The sequence below is a fragment of the Argopecten irradians genome, chromosome 11 (assembly GCF_041381155.1).
Source record: "Argopecten irradians isolate NY chromosome 11, Ai_NY, whole genome shotgun sequence".
Lineage (NCBI taxonomy): Eukaryota > Metazoa > Mollusca > Bivalvia > Pectinida > Pectinidae > Argopecten > Argopecten irradians.
The window spans coordinates 24881349-24903320 of record NC_091144.1 but is presented as its reverse complement, the minus strand read 5'-3'; the positions used below and the strand labels follow the sequence as shown (position 1 = coordinate 24903320).

The window sequence follows — 21972 nt, the reverse complement described above, 5'->3', positions numbered from 1 at the left end:
TTCATGTTAAGGTGTTATAATTTTTTGCAATATTTTAATAAAATTTATTCCGTTATAATTCTTTACATTCAGGAAAATTAAATAGCCAAGACAAGATGGCGTCTAAGAAAAAACGTGTGGCCGAGCCGATGGCGGAAAGCGATTCAGATGAAAGTAGTGGCAACGATTTTGATGACGATGAAATGGAAGATGAAAACAGTACTCCGATAAATGAGGTTTTTATTATCTTAGTCTATATCGATATTATCCTAACATGTGTATCCGTATTATTGGCATATGTGAGCATTTCGGCACGTTACCGTTCAAGTACGATCGGTTTCTTCTTCTTCTTCTTTGGTGAGTCACCAGCCGTCAATAGTGACGATTTTAGGTGAGTGATTGGCTCAGTGGCGTGGGGGAAGGGGTTATATACAGTGCTTTTTTTTTTTTTTTTTTTTTTTTTTTTTGGTGCTGGAATAGATAAAAGTAGATAGGTTAAAATCATGATAAAAAATGAGGTGTTTATTTGTGAGTGGGGGCTTCAAGGGCTACGTTGTTTATGTTTGCCTTGAAGCCCTCCAGTGTAGTGTTTTGTACTGTTGCCACAGGGAGGAGATTCCAGTATGTGATGGTGTGTGGGAAAAAGGAGTACTTAAATGTATCCTTTGTGGCGGCGATGTGTCTGTATGCATAGGGATGTGTGTGTCTAGTGCGGGTGTCTACAGGTGTTAGGTATTGTTCTGGGTTGATGGCAACGAGATGGTGTGTGATTTTGTATAGGAGGATGAGTCGTGATTGTAGACGGCGTGTTTGTAGTGTTGGCCATTGGAGTGTGTATAACATGTCTGAGACTGAAGAAGTGTTATGATACCTGTTTTGTACATATCTTGCTGCTCTGCGTTGAGTTTTTCTATTTGTTGTATTTGGGCAGTATTGTGTGGGTCCCAGATAGAGGAGCAGTTCTCTAGTTTGGGTCTGACAAGTGTTTTATATGCATGTTCTTTAATGTGTGGTGAATTGATTGTGAGGTTTCGTTTTAGGAAACCTAGTGTTCTGTTTGCATTTGCGGTGATGTTGTTTATGTGTTTGTCCCATTGGAGGTTGTTTTGCAGTGTGAGGCCTAAGTATTTACTGTGTTTGACGTGTTCAAGTGAGTGGTTATGGAGAGTGTAGTTGTGGTGGATTTTGTTGCGTTTGGTGGTAGTGGAGATGACGTTGCACTTGTCGGGGTGAAATTGCATTAGCCAGTCGTGTTCCCATTGTCCTGCATTGTCAAGGTCGTGTTGTAGTTTCTGTGTGTCTTCTTGTTTGTGTATGGTCTTGTAAATGATACTATCGTCTGCGAAAAGTCTAAGGGTGCTGTGTTTCATGTATTCATGTAGGTCGTTGATATATATTAAGAAAAGTATGGGGCCCAGACAGGTTCCTTGGGGGACTCCGGATGTTACTGGTATTTTGTGTGAGTGTTTGCCCTCGAGTATTACTGTCTGGGTGCGATGTGAAAGAAAATCTGTTATCCATGCATGTGTGTTACCTGTGATGCCGTAGTATTTGAGTTTGTACTGAAGGCGTTTGTGTGGTACTTTGTCAAAGGCTTTTGCAAAGTCCATGATTATGATGTCTGTCTGCGTGTTGTTGTTGTGGTTTTGTGTGAGGTCGTGTATGAACGTGGCCAGTTGGGTTTCGCACGATCTGGAAGGTCTAAAGCCGTGTTGTTTGTCGTAAAGTATGTTGTTGTTTTCCAGATGTGACATGGTGGCGCTGGTGATTATATGTTCCATTAATTTGCATGTGATGCATGTGAGTGATATTGGTCTGTAGTTTGCGGGATTGTATTTGTCGCCTTTTTTGTAAATGGGATTGACATTTGCGTGTTTCCAGTCGTGGGGAAGTGTTCCTGTGGTGAGTGAGCATGTAAATATTTTTGTAAGGATTGGAGCTGTGATGTCTTTGAGTTCTTTCAATATTCTGCCATGGATGAATGGGTTACGTCATTAATTAATGGAAAACAATCTGTCAAAACATAGCGTTTCAATATTCATACAACTGTAACATTTGAAACTTAGTTAGAAACATTTTTCTCTTCATTGTTGAAATTTAAGGTAATATATCGGTGATTTTGAATAGTGAGACGAAGTGTCCTGAACGAAATATTGCGGTGCCGAAATTGACCCAAAACCACAATTGTAATAATTATAAGAACTCTCTCTAGAATTTTACGAGAACTCTACTAAAACTGTATTGGCCTAATCATAGAAATATTCAAGGTTCATGCATTTTCAACATTTAAAATAAAGATATGTTAATTACCCTCCATTAAAGATGCTCCATTTTCGGGATGCAATTAATTATTTTTCATATTTTTAACTTGAAGTAAAATTAGAAGTTCAAACTTTTCAATGGTGATAATGGTGTAAAGTAAGTAACTTTTGTAACTGAAGAAAAATACTAAATCGTCTGCTCCTGTTTTTGATATTGAAAAAATACCATTTGTCAGCGGTGGAGCATCTTTAAGTAGAATGTTCAAAATTTCTTTATATTTTGTACCGTAATGATTGCACAACTTTCCAGATAATTTGGAAATATTCAAATATTGAAATAAGACTGATAGATATAACAAGGTCTGCCGAAAAAAAGTAAAGATATTTATAAATCACAATTATAAAACGTTTCCATACGGTCCACTCTCTTAAAGCTGAAATGCAAGTTAAAAAGAATGCATTTGAAATTAAAAAATAAAAAATGACATTTTTTTTTTTTCAAAAAGTGTTTCTTAGATATTCCCCAGTTATGCCGTATTGCAAATAACAATGTCAAACTGAAAATAAACCCTGCAATCACCTGACAAGGTTTCATTGAAATAATACATGAATGTGAAAATTTATCCAAATCGAGTTAATAAAACACTTCAATATACACTAGGTTTTACTCGGAAACCGACACGTGTGTGTCCTTGATAGTTGTTGCTTGTTCGGGTCAGGTAGTCACTTGCACCTAGCCAGTCAAGTACATCGGTTACGATAATATACGTGGAGATATGTGGATGGTTTATCATTTGGATTTCTATTCACTTGTGTGGAAATTTTATTTTGATATACATGTACATGTAAATGACAGCTTAGAGGAGTTGGCGTATTTTGCTGCCGGTAAGAGCTTTGTTTACGTATTAGTAGGTGATACACAGTGGACAACTGTTAGGGGTGTATATAGACTGAGTGAACGTGTGTCGATTCACATGCTTTAAATAGGGGTCAGTGAGAGCACCAGATACAGGTAGAGTAAAAAACAAAAATGGCTGGCCTTGACAGGTGGTAGTCTTATAAACAATTCTTGAAATACCAGTGTGCTTATTTTTTATCCCCCCTGTCTCCGAAACAGGGGATATTAATTTGGGTTTGTCCGTCTGTCTGTAACTTTTTGTGTCCGTGCATAACTGTAGCAAATGTAAACCAATTTTCTTCAAATTTGGTGACAAGGTTAAATGCCTTAAGGGCTCAGCAAAGTTCGATCGCAACTGTCGATGGACCTTATTTAGCAGAGTTATGGCCCTTTGAATTATGTCATTTTCTGCCATTTCCGTGCAATAAGTGTAACAGATGTAAAACTGATTTTCTTCAAACTAAGTAACAAGGTTAAATGCCATAAGGACTCAGCCAAGTTCGATCGGGACTTTCAACGGACCTTATTTAGCGGAGTTATGGCCCTTTGCTTAAATAAAAAATAGTCAGTTTCTGCCACTTCCGTACAATAACTGTAATAAATATTAACTGATTTTCTTCAAACTTGGTAACAATGTTGAATGCCTTAATTGCCTGGCCAGGTTCGATCAACTCTTTCAGCGGATGTTATTTATCTTAGTTATAGCCCTTTAATTTACTACAAATGTCATTTTTCTGCAGTTTCTATGTAATAACTAACAATTGTTAAAACTTGGTAACAAAGTTAAATGCCTTACTTCTGAATAAGACTTGAGTTTATATTTAGCTCACTGGTCCAAAGGACCATGGTGAGCTTATGCTATAGTCTGTGGCATCCGTCCATATGTCAACAATCAACTTCTTTTCCGTAACTGCTGGTAGGAATTCAACAAAATTTGACTGGTAGCATCCGTATGGGTTACTGACTGAAAATTGTACAAATGATGGGGCTGATCCTCCAGGGACCTAAGGGGCAGGGCTAAAAGGGGTCAATTTGGCTATTTCCATATAAATGACTTCTTCTCTGAAACTAAGCATGGGATAGCACCCATAATGCAATGGTAGCATCCTATATAGCATCCTTATAGGATGAGGATTCAAAATTGTACAAATGATGGGGCTCACTGCCTGAGCAGAGGGGCGGGGTCAAAAGGGGTCAATTTGGCTATTTCCATATAAACAACTTCTTGTCTGAAACTATGCATAGGATAGCACTCATAATGCAATGGTAGCTTCCTTATAGGGTGAGGATTCAAAAATGTACAAATGATAGGGCTGACCCCGGGGGCCTGAAGGTGGGGATCAAAATTAAAGGGGTCAATTTGGCTATTTCCATATAACAGTGGTGGCGAAATTGATATTTTCTTTACTGGACAATCGCTCTGGTAATCAAAGACAGTTCACCAGACCGAACAAATTTTTACCAGACCAAATTTTAAGTCATACAATACTTTTGAACTTGAAAAGCCATTAATGAAAGAAAGATACCAACAAAATAAATTCCTCTAGAGACAAGTCTCAAGTGACCTATTCTAATCGCCTTTTGTCCGTCGTCGTGCATCGTCCTTTGTGCGTCGTCTGTCGTATGGCGATAAACAATTTACTTTTTCGACTTCTTCTCCAAAACTACTAAACCAAATTTGTTGAAATTTTGCAGAAACGTTCTATACCCAAAGATCAACCAAAATTGTGAATTATATGGTCCCAACCCCCCAGGGGCCTGAGGGGTGGGGCCAAAAGGGATCAAATAGGCTAAAACTTCAAAAATCTTCCTCTGAAATTCCAGAAATGGCAGAATCAAATACTCCTCATAGATTGAAAGGTCTCAAGGCCCTCTACGTACGAAAATTGTGAATTATATGACCTTGGGGTCTCAGGTTTCCCCCTGGGGAGGGGGTTAAGTTTACTATAGTTTATATGGTGAAAACACATTTTGGAGCATTATTTGGTCATTTATAATAGAAGATTAGTTAAATGTTGTCAGAATTATCCCTATGAAATGGCCATTGAATCCTATTAACAAATTTTCCATGACTGACTCCTAGGGGCCTTAGGGGCGGGGCCAAAACGGGTCAAATAGGCTAAAACTTCAAAAATCTTCTTCTGAAATTCTTAAACTGGTAGAATCAAATACTCTTCATAGATGGCATGGAGAGGTCTTAAGGTCCTTTACAAAAATTGCGAATTATATGACCCTGGGGTTTCATGTTTCCCCCTTGGGAGGGGGTCAAGTTTACTATAGTTTATATATATGAAAAACACATTTGTGAATTTTTCATAGGAAATTAGTAAAACCGGGTAAGAATTTTTAGCACGAGACAGCATTTTATCGTCATATCCATATCAGTCCTGGCCGACCCCCAGGGGCGTTAGGAGCGGGGCCAAAAGGGGTCAAATAGGCTAAAACTTCAAAATGTTTCTTCTGAATTCACAGATTTGATGGAACCAAATACTCTTCATAAATTGGAAGTTCATAAGGCCCTTTACAAAAATTGTGAATTTCATGGCCCTTGGATCTCAGACTTTCCCCTTCGAAGGGGGTAAAGTTTACAATAGTTTATATAGGAAAAACACATTTAAAATATGAACATTATTTGCTTAGTTTTAATATAGGAAATGAGTCAAAGTGAGTTAGAATTATTAGCCTGAAATAGCATTAGGTTTGGTAACATAATACACTAACTAACTTTAAAGTTTATTCTGATTCGTAAATAATTTTTACAGATTTGAACCAACTTTGCAATGCTCTTTCTGTAGCAGCACTCAGGTGACCGTCAAGGCCTCTTGTTTTAAAAACTTTTTAACTCGCATTGTCAGCTTTAAGAAACAATTAATACTGTTATGTACGTTAAAGTATGAGAAATTATAACATTTATTTTAATACATTATAAACTTACATTTGTTCTAGTATATGGCCAGATTCCATAAATTATGGACTCCTAAATTCGCCATGGACCTTCTTTCGTCATGCTAACAATTTTGCTTACATCTCAACTTTCGTATGATTTTGTTAAGAGTGTCGTCTGCCAATACAGGCTTGGGCAAAGGAGTTAACTGTTTATTCTCTAATACCAGGTTTTGAAATCCAAAAATGATGTGGGCAAAGTACAATTTACCATCGATTAGTCCCACCATCCGGTGATTATGACGTCATTTGATGTGATTTTTTGGCGTCACAAATATAGGAAGACGGGATTAATCAATGGACAATTGTAATTTATCCAAGCTGTTTTGGGATCTCGAAACTTAACGAATTCATAGAATGTTCTTTGTCATACTATATGCGATTCATAAAAAACATCTACCTGCTATAAGAAGTGGTATTTACACCTGCATTCACTTTCAAACCTAAATAAAACCTAAATCATGCATGTAACATCGTGTAAAACCTTTTTAAGAGATAGTTACAGGAGTATGTCTTATTTCAAAATTCTGCTTATGTAAATACCCAAATTAGTATTTTTTTTACGTAATTCATGCTTCACATCTTTCTTATTTTACGGAAAAATTTTTTTGTTTGTTAAGGAAGTACAAGTGGAGTTTGAAGCTCGTATGCTGGACGATGGTGATTTCCATGGAGTGAAAACTCTTTTACAACAGGTGATTATAACATCATTAATATGAGCTCTTCAGGGAAAATGCCTGAAGTTTACATTTACAAATGTAGTAATACTAGTGTGTTTTCTGTCCTAGAGGTCTTCATATTATAGGCCGGAGGCCTCTCTGACCCATCACACTCACAGAAGGTGCAATAACTGATCTTAAAAAGTTGAAAAATTCTGTGCAACTTTTCTTGTATAATGTTTATTTAAAATCATATTACATAACTGTGTCTATCTTGTAAAAACATCTTTGAGTATCTATCTGTCTTTTAAAGACCACCAAAGAAACCAAGAAAAATGGTCTTTATAACCAAGTGGTCTTTATACACAGGTCAAATTGTGTTGAAATTGGTCTTTTGGGACCCTGAGTAAGTATTGGTTGTTATACAGAAGAGGTCACTAAGCTACATTTTACTAGTACACTCATGGAAGTACAGTCTAATTAGGTTTTTGCTGCACTTACAAAAAACGCTATAAAAAAAAATGTGCCTCAAGCTCATAGTCAAAAGTCTATTTGGTTGCTATGGTAATGACATAATGACATACACTGTAATGTACTTTTATAAATTTGGAAAACGTTGTGATCTGAAGTTTCTAAATATAAATGGGTTGTTTACCAAAATTGTTGATGCAAAAGGATGAAAAATCACTTTCAAATAAAATGATTTTCATGAACTCCTCGAAAAAATCTTAGAAGGAAATGGGTTAAATGGGAAATTCTCTCTTGCCAAGTGGTATATTGAGGCTAGTATTGACCAGGGTTACACAATGATTGTTACTTTTTATCCATAGTCATTCTGACAGCGGAATTTTGAGAAGCTAAAATTTGTTGATTCTGATCTATGACAGGTGTTTCTGAAAGCCAACATAAATCTGTCGGAGCTCACCAATACACTCATATCCCAGAACTACATTGGATGTGTTATCAAGGTGAGTTATGGGTTTGTTCTTGCCTTGATAAGAATTCAAGTGGCTAGTATTATGTTGATACATAAGACAGTGTTACTAGGGCTGCCACGATACGGCAGAAGCGTACCACGATATATTGCGATACACCACAACTGTATTGTGATATGTATTGCAATATTTTGACCTTAACATATGTGGTGTCTATTTTGTATGTATTCCATAATAAAAACACCCTTTACATTATACAAACATACAGTGCTATGATATGTAGTTTTACATCGATTTCAACCGTGTTGTTGAGTAACAAAAATGTTCAAATGTGAGGTTCTTGTTTTAAAAAAATACGAGTCTGTTTGTGAAAACGCTAGGCTACAGACGATCGTAACCTAATAATGCAATAACTAAACATGATAGTGTCTGCAAATATTTACACTTTTGAACCTAAATAATGAACAAATTTACATACAATTGTCCTGGCAAAATAAGCTTACGATCGTGATTAAACTTCAAAGGGCTGATTGGCTTGCAGTGTTGTTTTGACACGTGTAGGAAATCGAAAATGGCGGCGGACGATGAAGCCTGAAAAAGCTGGCAAAATCCCTGCAGCCATGTATTCACCGGGCCTTAAATGTGTTTAGAGAATTATATATTCGGGTATTGTTTATTGATGGAGCGAATCAGCTTGATAATATTTCAGAAACTAGCCTAATGTCATATTGTTTATATTCAACGTCATGCAAATGTTTGAATCATTTGAACATTAAAGATGCTCCATCACCGACAGAACATGAATGATATTTATTATTCGAACAATAATTAGTGTTTAATCGTGTATATATGTGCCTAATTCACACAAAAAATAACATAGAATAATTTATTTCGCCTTTGGAGCATGCGCAGTCATTACTTCATTCAATATAGGTATAGTGCTACGGATTTTTTTCGGGATGCAATTAATTATTTTTCATATTTTTTAACTTGAAGTAAAATTAGTAGCTCAAACTTTTCAATGATGGTAATGGCGTAAAGTAAGTAACTTTTGTAACTGAAGAAAAATACTAAATCGTCTGCTCCTGTTTTTGAAAGTGAAAAAATACCATTTGTCAGCGGTGGAGCATCTTTAAACACGTTAGTTACAAACATTTGACCGACATCTGAATCGAATGAAAACGAAAGGGATACCCACATGGCTTATTATCGGAAAGGAAAACAAATTCAACTTGCTGGTTTTGTTTTAATGACAGGACATTTTAATTATATCAAATTAATGAAATTATGATACTAAGAAAATATGTCGTAAAAAACCGGTACAGGTAAACTGTATCACGGTACAATAATTTGTGGTGGTGTATTGCAATACCCCAATATACCGGTGAACCGCGGCAGCCCTAAGTGTTACCATTATTAGTCCCCTTCCTTAAAAGTGACCCTCCCTTTTTCCAGGCTTCAAATTCGCTTACGTCTGCATGGATTAAATTTTTTATTGCAGACTGAAAATACAAATAACCTTATTTCTTTATTTTATTTATTCTGGAAATGTATGCGTAATGATTTTGTGAAAGGTGCAGGTCCCATTTAGTGTCTCCTTAAATGTTGAGTAAAATAAGGTAGCTTCACAGTTGTTTTTTTTTTAAAGTAAAATATAATAATTGAGTATAGTTAAGTAAGCGAATTATAAAGTGTTTGCTTGATTTTGCAATATTCTTGTTATTGTTAGATTGAATTATTATTACGTGAGTGAAGTCACAAATATTTGACCTTTGTTGCTATCCTTTTCATTCTAGCAAATGGACATACCTGATGATGATGAAGATGATGGAATGGATGAAGATGACAATGATGCAGTCTTTGGACTGATGTCAGTTGTGAACATCACAGAAAAGAAGGTCAGTATTTTAAAATAAGATTTAATGTCATTAGTTTATGTTGAATTGAATGACATTCATGAGTTATGGCCCTTGGTATCTATTAATAGAACACAAGTTAAGGTAGGAGACAATAACTAAATTGACTGACGGAGACTGTGCATGCTGGGATGAAGGGCTTCCAAGTTTGTTCAAATTAATTACCTTGACTTTCATCCAAGGTCACAGGGGTCAAATAGGCTAAAATCTTTAAATGACTTCTTGTGAATAAGTAAGAGACCTAGAGACCTGGTATTGGGTCTGTGACATGCTTGGATGAAGGGCTACCAAATTTGATTTTAAAAAAATGACCTTGATCTTCATTCAAGGTCACAGGGGTCAAAATGGCTAAAATCTTTAAACAACTATGTTGTATTGTGCCTACAGTCAGATGACCGTTAAGGCCTATGGGCCTCTTGTTTGTTTCTGTAATCTTCAGTGTAATTGTTTTCTGGTTGTAGGACCTTGAGTGTGTTCAGCAGGTTCGCTCCCTTCTGTTAGACCATTGTAAAGCCTGTGCTAAAGAGAAGCTGCCTCGTTTCTCTGATATGCTTCATGACTCTGATCAACATGTGGGTTTGCTGCTCAGTGAGCGATATCTCAACATCCCACCGCAGATCTCGGTTCCCATGTATGACTCCTTAATGTAAGTTAAATGGTGTACTAAGATTGTTAAGTTACACTGTGGTTAAATTGAAAACATTTGGTGATATACAGTAAACATGCTTATCTAAAGTAGTTTTATTTTAGTGCTTTGAAGCGCTAATTTATGTACAGTGCTTAATTTTGTCAAAGGAAATTTCGTTATTGAAACTCGGTAAAAAGTGCAAAAATAGCTTTTTAGTCAAACAAGTACAAGTAGTTTGGTTGTGTCTATTCTTAATAACAGAAGAATCTAATGAAACACATTGTATGATAACTTAATAGAACACAAAATACGGATTTTCAATGATTTGTCATGGCAGCCATATTGGAATTCAAGATGGCTATCTATTGGTCAATTTTTGAAATCAGAGACCTTAAGTACCCCATATATACAAAATTTCACACTTACCACTAGGTATAAGCATCTTGTTCATATAACTGTCCCACTATAATGTTTCTATGCTAAATGTTCTTACAGAAAGGACATGGAGAAATGCCAGAGAAAACAGATGAAGTACTCATTTGCAAAGTATATGATGGTCAGCAAGACTTACCGTATGAAAGGTGGTAGCAAACAGAAGGAAGAGCCAGTCATCTTCTCCAACTCAGAGGAGGAACTTCTACATGAGGTATTTATCATCTTATTATGTGTGAGACATAATTTATTTTTGAAATGATTTCATTTTTGTTCTTTGAAATTAAAGTCAAATACATGTATACGGTAAGAAAAATCATGCATAAAACAGGTTTAAATGATAGCGTTAATAATTCTTCAAGTGTGAACTTTACATAATTATTATCTAAATAAAGGACCATGTATGGTTTGGACTCTTTTTGGGCTCCAAATCTGACAATTTTCAACCCTGTTCAATAATCTACATCCCTGATACAATTGGTATGGTAGTTGTGTATCACCGCAGATGTATTTGCCTTGGTTATAATATCCGATACTAAGACTGGAACAGTTCATTATAAAATTATAGGGGAAATCTGTTACGTCATCATTCCAAAACTAAACAGGTATGTGATGAACTTTTATCACATGACAGTTATCTGGTAATATGAAACTTGTCTTTACAGGTGAGCGAACTGAGCTTCACATATTCAGTGGAAGATGACCGAGACACAGTTGTGGGCGGTCAGTGGGACTCGGACAACCCTATGGAGGCCCTGAGAACAGTGATGGTCATCCCTGCTGACCAGTTGAGTGTTGCATTGACCAGGATAAAAGCTGAGCTGGCTTCAACGTGATTTTGCAATATTATTAAAATTGTCTTATCTTAACCTAGCTTGTTTTTGTTGATCTTTAGCTTGCCTATCAAACAGGGGGGGGGGGGGGGGCTTATGGAATCAATTTGGTGTCGGTGTTGGAAATCCCAGGTTAAGGTTTTGGTGAAAGTGTTGTAATTCTGTTATCTGTCACAACTGACATTTCTACAATGATTTTCAATTGTTATTGTTGCTATGGGTGAGGACAAACATTGAAAGGAGCCAAAAGCTGAATTCTGAGAATTTCAAAAGGCTAAAAAGTTAAGTAATGTAATGACATTGCTACATTTTATAATACTGGTAAATTGTAAGGAATTGGAATTCAAACAACAAAATTCCAAAGGGGAGCTTTGCTGTTCTCAATCAGCTCTTGTTAAAAATATCTTAAATTTGTTTTCATTTCATATGAAATTTTATTAAGCTTGTCTCAAAGTTTTAATTTTTGCTCACCAAGGCTCACAAAAAAAAAGCTCCTTAGACTCGTTTCATAAAATTTCATATGAAATGAACACATATTTAGATCTGATTGTGTATTTGGTAGTGTTGTAGCTCATTCTGCTTTGAAGGTGTTATTTCCTAGAAGTCTTTGAGGCATCATCAGCTTTAGACAATGTTGGACATTGTACATAAGGAAGATATCACAAGTGTTCAAAAACAAACATTGAAATGCCTGTAAATTCAAAGATGGTACTGATAGATAAACATCTATGAATATACAGTCCAATCATGATTCTATGAGGACTTACTGTTAGATCCAAATATCGTAAACCACTTCTATAATAACATAATACTAAAAACACAGCATGTGTTATTATAATGGTATATTTTTATTTCAACTCAAGAAATGAAAAGGTTGAATAAAATTCAATGAGGACTTGCAAAAGACAAAATGACAAACAAATTTAGTCTTGACACTAACAACTTAAAGAGTCGTTTCACTTGACTTAATGATTATATCTACAATTACAAGTAATCTAGTACACTCTGTAAACATTTTAATTAGATGTTAAGTCTGTTAAAAATTAAATGATTCAAATTTTATTTCAGTTATTAATGACAAAATAATATTGGGACTAATTCACGTACCACGTGATACCCAATAACGTTTTTGCAGGACTAGTATCTCCGGTGGTGATGGAATATACTGATAACTCTTTGTAATCTTCCTGCTGAAACGATGTTAGCGCGGGATATCATCTTTTAACGTGGCCCATTCCATCATGAATAGAAACAATAGTTCCACACAAACGTTATCAGGTATCATGTGGTACGTGAATTAGTCCCACAGCCTGAAACTTATTTTATAAAATTAGAAATCTTTCAAGAATTACTGAATGTAATGTTCTACAATGGTATATTACTATTCCATCTTGACATACACAAGTAATTTCCAAAAAACATTCAAAATAAAAACATCTAATGAAAACATTTGTTTGTTTAGCATCCTAACCACAGAATGAATTTTTACCAAACTAAATCTGTCAATAGCCTTACATTCATTATCTTGTCAGATTATCAGTGACTTTCACATTCTGTTTGCTAAAATGATTAAAAGAGTTATCTACCAAAAAAAAAAAAAACCCAACAAAAACTGTAATCTCTAAGAAGGGCTTGTGGGTGTCATATTGAAAATGAATAAGTTAAAACAAAATAATTATAGCAAATGTGATCATGATAAGATGGATATGTACATCACCAGTATTTATATATAGTGTTGTGATTTTATGTTTTCACACACTCGCCATGGTCAGGAAGTCCATGCTACAAAACAAGGTTTACATATTTTTGGATACTTATATTTATTTTTACGTGAACTGTGCTCTTGTTTTTTGGTACTGTTGAAATTAACATCCTCAATTCTATTTCTTCTAATATACTATGCAATTTAGTTGAATGAAGACTTTATTCTCACTTTTATATGGAAGATTCAAAGAAATTCAATATGTTTTGGTGTCTTTTCATAACAAAAACTACTTATTTCACATGATATCTTTCAAAAAAATCAATTATCATTCATAATCTCTTCATTTAAGTATTAAATCAAACAATTATATATATATGTGTATATATGCATGTCAATATAGTGAAATTGATATTTAACCCTGTTTTGTAGCTATGGAATAGTCGACTTTTGACCTTATACAAATGTATTATCACATGACTTTTAGGTGCATACATTACACATATATACATATGGGGCCTCCAAACAACAAGTAACATATACACATGGATTATAATTCTAACATACATTCTCCCTTAGATATACAGGGTACAATTAACACAGTATGGCCAAATACGATAATGTTACATATATGAGTATATACTTGTATGAATCAGGCCAGCTGACTCATCACAGGCTAAAATAAACAGTGACTGGAGAATGCAGATCAAATCATTATTGTGTTTCAGACAAAATCATTTTAATAACCAACCAGTTTTTCAGAGAAAAGTTAAAGTATTCAAGCACATTCATATGAAACCATGACCCAGTTGTTCAAAAGGTAAGGTTAGCTTGGCTAGTCAGAAATAACAACAATTTTCAAATTAATTAAAGATATCAATTTCCTTCGAAGCCAAGATGTTACGACAGGTTTTTGCAGCAAACTAGAAATGAGAATTTGACTACCTCATAATCTGTTGATTTTAAGCTAACCTAGTCCAGGTTTTTATTTTTTGTGTTATTTTAAAAGACTTTATAATAACTTTAAATCAATGCAATCGATATACAAATCAGGAACAAAATAAACCCTATTTGTAAATGTTACAAAGTAACGGGCTGTTGCAGTGTTTTGCATTCCAGTTAGATTTCTATTCTACAAGGGTTGTTGATCCAAAGATTTAATTTGACAATTTCCACAGTGATCATGTCAGTGTATCCAACCGACTATCACTTCGTCAATAAATTGTCATGCTTTGTTAAATTGTGTTTCCTTGTCATTTTTTATTCTACAAGGGGAGATAATTACATAATCTGTTTTGATATTTACAAGTTTTTCAAAAATGTTAAAATAAAACCAATCCTTACAGTAAAGAAGATATAAAGACAAACACATTTAAGGACAAAAAGTTTTAACAAATTAAAAATTGAAACGATAAAAAGTTAATCTCTGAACATTCATTTAAAATTTTGTGGCCGATTCTCTGAATACACAGTAATTAAATTCTATGTTGAACATAAACCTGAAGTGTTAAAATAATACTGGTAGTTATGTTAGAGGTAAGAAAGGTTGGGAGATAATTCCCCCCTCATATTGAAATGCAATATTACCTCCTGAATGCCGAAAGGCTGTTCAGAAAAGAATTTTAATTTGGCTAACAGATACCAGTCTGTAATTAACAGAATTAATAAATAAATTAACTTTTTTTTTTATTCTGAATCAAGACATCGTGTATCAAATCTCAGTTGACATAATTTTTTTGCTATGGAAATTCGTAGGTTCATTTTCTACAAGTACAAAATGTAGTATCTATTTCAAAAATGCAGTGTATGAAAGAAATAAAGATCAAAATATCTTAATTTTGTATGCCAAACAAAGAAAAATACTTTAAACATTACATTTTTTTAAATTATCAATTCAGATTTTGAATATAGACAAATAAAAATATTTAAAATCACATAAAATAATAAAATGAGATTTTTAAAATCTCTCAAAATCACAGTTTTAGAAGAAAAGGTGTAAAAATTCTCTAATAGCTATTATGAGATACCTAACATGTAATCTTTTCCACACAGATCATGTTATCTGAAAGCACCATACATTTCTATACATAGGAGTCCTGTGCTAAATATCACTGCAAATCTTTTTGCTTTGAAATGGTCAGATACAAGTTGTTTCACGAATGAAACGTTCCCATTCAAACTCAAGTATTTTAATGATTCATTTATAAAAGGGGAGAGCTCGAAGGCTTACCTGGGAGTATTTAGAATATAGAAATGTTGGCAAACAAATTACAAAGAATATACCAATTGTTAAACTTTTGAATCACAGATGATAAAACAGAGTGTTATGGCCATTGTGAAATGAATGAAGTTAAACTTACAAAGGAAAACAAATGTCATATTTTTCTTACAATTTGACTAGAAATTTTAAACTACCCTTCAATGAATCAATTTTTGCATTATCAGAGACCCACGGTTGATCGCACTATGCTACGCTTCACTTGATAGAATTGTGCAATCAATTGTGTCTCCGACCATACAGTTTTCATACACTAACATTTCTTAGAGGCCATTAAGAACACATTAACATAGTACTTTAATTAACTATTTGTACAGTACAATGAACACCTTATTGGTAATTAATGGACTAAATCACATAATACCTGATAACGTTTGTGCGGGACTAGTATCAAAAGTGGTGATGGAACGTAACTATTTGTAATTTTTCACTGAAATGATGTTAGCGAAAGAAATCATCTTTTAATGTAGAAACAAAAGTCCCTCACAATCCTTTTCCAGGTGTCAAACAGAACGCCAATTATTTTCAACAAAACATGTATATTTCAGCAGTGACAATTTAGGAAGAGTACGACTAAATAAGTACTTAATTAACATATACAGAGTGATGACCATGTATACTTAATGCTAATTACTATAGGTCAAGATCAATACTCAAATTAAATGCAGTTGTTCATTCATGGCATGTGATAACGATTTAAATATGGATGTGATAACGATTTAAATAATACATTGTTTTCAACCAACTTCCTTAAATAGTGTGTGTATACAGTATATATATATATTTCATATATATATAAATGCTAAATTTAGTATCGTATATGTTATAATTACAATCCTTTGTTAAAGAAGGTGGGATCATAGTCTAATTATGAACTCATTATCAAAATATCAATATATCAATATGTATATATTCCTAATTTGCATATTACAGAGTTATCTGCACTTGCAGGTAGGTATTGATTGTGACGTCATGTGTTTGCGAGACTCCATCATGCAAAGTAATTTTATAACATATTGTATTGTACCGACCTATTCACCAATGCTGATTTCATTGTACCAGGGTATATTTGTTTTGCATTTTATGATTTTGATCTATACAGAGGTCAATTTATAGTAAATTGCACCAGATCGGGTTGATGTGTCTGTCTTTTACAGACAAGTGTCCTTTATATCAGGTTTGACTCTACATTGAAATGAAAAGTCTGCCAACAAATTGATATACCAAAAAAAGAACTATTATTTTTCTTCATATATTTAAGTTCTTTAGAATGCAGTGAAAGTTTGCGAAGATTAATTAACTATCGCAGATTTAAAAATTGTATGAAAATATTAGCAAACCTACATGAATCGCAAAATCCATGAAATTAAATCATGAGAACGAAAGTTGGTTTACTGTAATTTTAGACCAAAAACTGCCATTTACTATCATTGAGGTATATCTTACATATCTCTGTGTTTTATTTATCATCATATATTATAGCTTCTGATTTAAAATTGAGATGCAACTCTCTCCTAATGTTTCTCATTTGTAAATGTTCACTTCTTTATCACAAAAAGAAAATAAGATTCATCACAAACTGACCAAAGAATAAAAATAAGTTAAATGACACTGGGAATGTTAGTTAATGAGACTAAAACTACCATGTGAATATATTTTGCCTAATAACTAATTTAATATTTACATTACATAATGGCTGAATTTTATGTCTTCAATGAAAATTTGTCAAACTTTCAAATTGTACAGACTTTCATTCTTCCACACAAAAAGTGGCCTTTTTGTTTAAAATAAACCCCATCTCACTTAAAATATCTGTTTTAGTGTTTGGTGTATGGATTGAAATACGATGATTAAACAGTATGAACATATGTGAATCATTTCTCTACACAATAATCAGCCTTGCAATAAATGTTTTTCATAAGATATTATTTAAATCTCGGTGAAATCATTATGCATGAATTTTTCAAAAAAGAAATATTTTTGAATTATGCTAATTCCTAGGTTTCAAATAAAACATACCATGATTGTATAATCAGTATCCGAGGCAATGTTTCTAAGAACTACCGGGGTATGTTCACACTGCTTTATCATAACGTATTCTGTCTTTGCACATTACAGAATTACTTCCCATGCCAGTGAGAATCGATTGTAACATAATTATGAGAGAAAAAATCACATCGTTTTCTTTGAAAAGTACAATTTTACACTAGTTGACATCCATATACAAAAGAGTCTCATTGTCAACAACTCTAAATTTAAAGTTAAATGATCAGTATCAGAAATGGTGTTATATCTGTCAAATACAACACTCTCATCACCACCAATTAGTAACACTTTGGGACCTATCACATTTCAGAAATTTGTTTCATGTGATGTCTTACTTAGAAATATACAACAGCATTATCACTCATACAAATGATACCATGAGAAACAATTACTTACATATGCTAATACAGATGTACTGTGATTGAGTTGAAGAGCAAATCATATCAATACAGTAACTTATCCAGTCTGACAACTATATAGTGACTCAAGAGATACAGCAACAAATGCATCAAAAGGTTAAGGACATTAAAAACAAATATTTTCATAATAAACTGAAGAATTTATCTTCTATCACTAAAAAGCAGTTTTCATTCAAATTGTCACAAAAATTAAACATTTACACTCCTGACCTTTGAACCTGTTTGTTTGACCTTGGCCAAACCTTGACTTGGTTTAACCTTGGCTGAACTTTGACCTGGTTTTGGGGGAGGTTTGGGTCGATCTCCTGATCCCGAATTATTTCTGTTCACCTTAGATAACACAGGAGGAGAAGGAGAGGATTCCTTTTCTGGGCTATCCGACAAACTCCTTCCAATGTCCATGTCATCGAACATGGCCTTAATCTCCGCCACACACCCTGATCCCTCCTCGGGATTGGCATTATCATCAATAAGATCTGTCTCTCGTATACGGCTCTGTGACTGTGTCGGTGTTTTTGGTAAAGGCTTCCTTGTTTTTGACATGTCGCCTGTCTGTCTGGGTTTCGACACATCCCCTGTTTGTCTAGGTTTGTTGTCTTGTGACTTCCTACCCGACCGGTTGTCTGGTATTTGATGGAAGCCACGCGTTGCAGGATCTGGCTTATTGTTTTTGTATGCTGAATTGTCTGACCTCCAATTTGACCTTGTGTCAGACGACAAGTTATTGTTATTGTTGTTACTTGATGATACACTTTTGCCCTTAAGATCAAAAGAAGTCTTTGTTGCGTTTGTAGATAATGGTACTCTACCACTGACTTTGGTTTCTCCTGATGAGTGTTTTTCCGGTTTTTTAACTGTCACAGAATTTGTTTTAATTGATACTGATTGTCCGCTGGGTTTAGTATCATTCTTCAACCGACTTTTGTCCATAAAAACTCGCGGGGCAGGAGCAGGGCTGGGCTCATCAAAACTACTAGCATTTCTGCTGCTGTGCAAGTTGGGATTCAGATTTAACCGACGCGTCTGATTATTTGAATTCACTGGCTTAATTTGCATTTCCTGCTGTTGAGAGAAAGGCTGTGACGTGTTATTCACAGTAGGGGGTGGTGGTCGAGGAGGTGACCTTGCTCCGGGATCAACTACAGATTTTCTGGCAAGTTGTTTCTCTTCTTCTTTCCGAAGCTTCTCCTTGAGTGGTTGTGGTGGCAATGACGTTGGACGTGGTGGCGCACGTCCTGAACGACTTCGGCGGGGAGCCTGACGAGGGGCAGGTGGCGGGGGAGGGGAAATTGACGAATCTGCAAAAGAAAATCCATGATCTTCATCCAAGTTTTCAGGACCATGATCAATAACAAAGGCTTTCGACCTGCGATCTGTTGTGCTGATCAGAACAGGTTTAGATATTTCACGGTCACGATTAAAAGAATCCTTTTTCACAATGGGATCCGTCGGCTGGAACATTGGATTAGATGTTACATTCTTCACTGGGGGTTTTGGCGGTGGTTTAGGTGAAGGCTCTGGTGGTGGTGATTTCTCTTTTGTTCGATTCAGCAACTTTGAAAAGGACTGGAACGAAGAATCGCCAGATCTGTTGATAAAGTTTGAAAAACTTGACTTTGGTTTATCAGATTTTGTTGGCTCTGGTGTGTTCGAGGCGTGGACTTGCCTGGTGGGAGCTGGCTGAGGCTTTTGTCCTCCAATCTTTAACGTATGAGATGAAGACTGGGATTGGTTTGGTGTGCTATCCTGTAACACTGGCGAGGAAATCTCCACAGACACATTCCCATTTCTCATCATAGCACTGGTCTGTTTTGGTTCTCGTGTCCCGCCTCCAACACCTGCCCCAGAGCGTGGAGGAGGGGGAGGACCTCTTTTGTTTCTTGAGGTTAGTTTGATTGTGGGCAATGAAGGCACACTGTAATTAAAAGGTAAATGTCATTTTGAAATTGAATTTTATTATTACATGATGCACACTTCTATAAAAGGCATGATTTCTCTATCACTTCGACCACTTTGACAAAATGAAACAATCAAGCTTTTAGCATGAAGCAAAATATTACTTTGCATCAATTTGATATCACTGTATTGACTTGTTTCTGAAACAAAATTCTTCTTAGCTAAATATCACAGCATAATAAATGGTTTAGTTTTGGTTTCATTATTTTAACGTCCTATTAACAGCTAGGGTCATTTAAGGAAGTGCCAGGTTTGTTGGTGGAGAGAAACCTATGACAAGCGGTCAGTGCCTGGTAACTGCCCCACATGAGATTCACAACACAGAGGTGGAGGGCTTGTTATAAAATGTTGGATTTCAGTCTAAGCTAGTTAGAATCCAAGCGTACCTGTACTTGAGAGCAGATGCGCGTTGATTCCACCATTTAGTCAGCTTCTCTCTGTGATAGTAGGCAAATAGGCAGAGCAGGCAGTGGAGAACAAAGATGAGAAAGAACACCAACATCCCGATCAACAGACTGTTATCCTCTGTAACATACAAGGTCATATACAAGGTCATGGACTAGTTAGGCTCAAAACTTCATCAAAATTGATAAGAATCACCTTGAAATACAGTCTTTACAAGGTTACACAGATTTGTCTCTATATGGTCATCTTATAGAACAATGACTGTCAATCAAAAAAGGTTTGTCTTTAAAAACTTATTTAAAAATTATATAAAAATTTATTATATTGTTACCTAGCTGACTCTGTATATAAATGTAAATAAAGTAATTTTGACTGTTTTTGCATGAAATTGCTTAAAAATCATTACAAATATAAACAAGTCAACAGTGAAATCACTTCCTCCTCAGTGTTGGGACCAACCCTATAAACTATTCCTCTTGGCCTCCCAACACCTAGGGAAACAGTTTTGATTGTTGACTGATAAGGCACGAAACAACTGTATATCAAATATTACTTATCCCAGCAATAACTTGTTTCACTTATCTACTATACTTACCCTAAATTCACATATTCGCACCTCTACTTTTACTTTCATTAAATAATTCTCAGCATCAATCATTTTAATATAAATTTGCTAAATGAAATTGTGTCATCTTTTACTTCTTTAAAAAATTCACAAATTTGAAATACCGTATTTGACCTAAACCAGGTAACTGGCGATGGAGGCGCCCTTATTAAGTTCATTATTTCTTAAGTTATTTGAAACAGACTATAGCCCAAAAGCTTGCAGCTAGACAGTCGTCACTTCTAAAGGAACAGCCGCAAACTTTGAAATGGACTACATTGAGTTTCCGCGAAAATCTTTCGATGTTTTCTAGCACATGGACCTTGTTGTCTAAACAGAACACTGGAGTGAAAGGGAACCTGTCAACTTGTCAGCTGTTACAATGAACCAATGTTTGAAGGTTTTATATTTTAATCAGAGTGATGTTGATGTTGCTCAAGCAGTTTATGAAGGTGTATAATGTTAACATTGAACTATCTGAAAGCAGCTACTCTAACCGTGATTATGGACGATAATTTTTTATATGGCTGACGACTACTACGACTGTGCCAGTCCAGGTCATTGACATTCAAACTATCTAATATCGGATATATATATGTGGCTGTTATTTTATTCTGTATATTGGATAGGAAATAAAGTTCTTAGAAGAAGAAAAGGTTGTTTTTTTTAAAAAAAAGATACAAGATAGCTGGACAATGCAGCATTTTATTTTTTTAAGAAAAAAAGCCAGGGGCCCCTTGTTACAGCAGGCGCCCTCTTTAGGTCAAATACGGTATTTTATATTAGATGAGAATTCCGTATGTTGTCAATCAATATGGTCATTTCTTTACAGGATAACAGTTTAACATCATTCATCTCTAAATGATTTAAACATAACAGTTATTACATGTATATCTAATTTCAACAATTTCTGTATATGCATTGTTTAAAGAAACTTAGCATTTTGGACTATAAGCCAGCTAAATTTAGTTTATGTTATAGGTAATACCATGATATATATGTAGTTATGTACAATATGGGTTATATAGCATATATAAACATAATAGATGTGTTACCGTATGGATAATATTCCGCTAAA

General features: G+C 34.8%; 2 protein-coding genes across 4 annotated transcripts in view; one reads left to right on the top strand and one right to left on the bottom strand.

Annotated features, from left to right (window-relative positions):
* Window positions 1-56: 56 nt before the first annotated feature.
* LOC138335096 (BRCA2 and CDKN1A-interacting protein-like) lies at window positions 57-11524 on the top strand. Its single transcript, XM_069284015.1, has 7 exons — window positions 57-215; window positions 6702-6776; window positions 7628-7708; window positions 9472-9573; window positions 10053-10237; window positions 10715-10865; window positions 11317-11524. The coding sequence occupies exons 1-7, from the start codon at window positions 96-98 to the stop codon at window positions 11485-11487; spliced, it is 885 nt and encodes a 294-aa protein (XP_069140116.1). The 5' UTR covers window positions 57-95; the 3' UTR covers window positions 11488-11524.
* Window positions 11525-16454: 4930 nt separating this feature from the next.
* Window positions 16455-21972, bottom strand: part of LOC138335093 (disintegrin and metalloproteinase domain-containing protein 12-like) — a 55891-nt gene continuing 50373 nt past the window's right edge. For all 3 annotated transcript variants that reach the window (XM_069284011.1, XM_069284010.1, XM_069284012.1), the window contains 2 exons: window positions 20272-20410; window positions 16455-19844 (listed from right to left, as the gene is read on the bottom strand). In XM_069284011.1, coding sequence (XP_069140112.1) covers window positions 18119-19844; window positions 20272-20410 — 1865 coding nt within the window. In that variant the 3' untranslated portion in view covers window positions 16455-18118. The remainder of the gene's footprint in view (window positions 19845-20271; window positions 20411-21972) is intronic.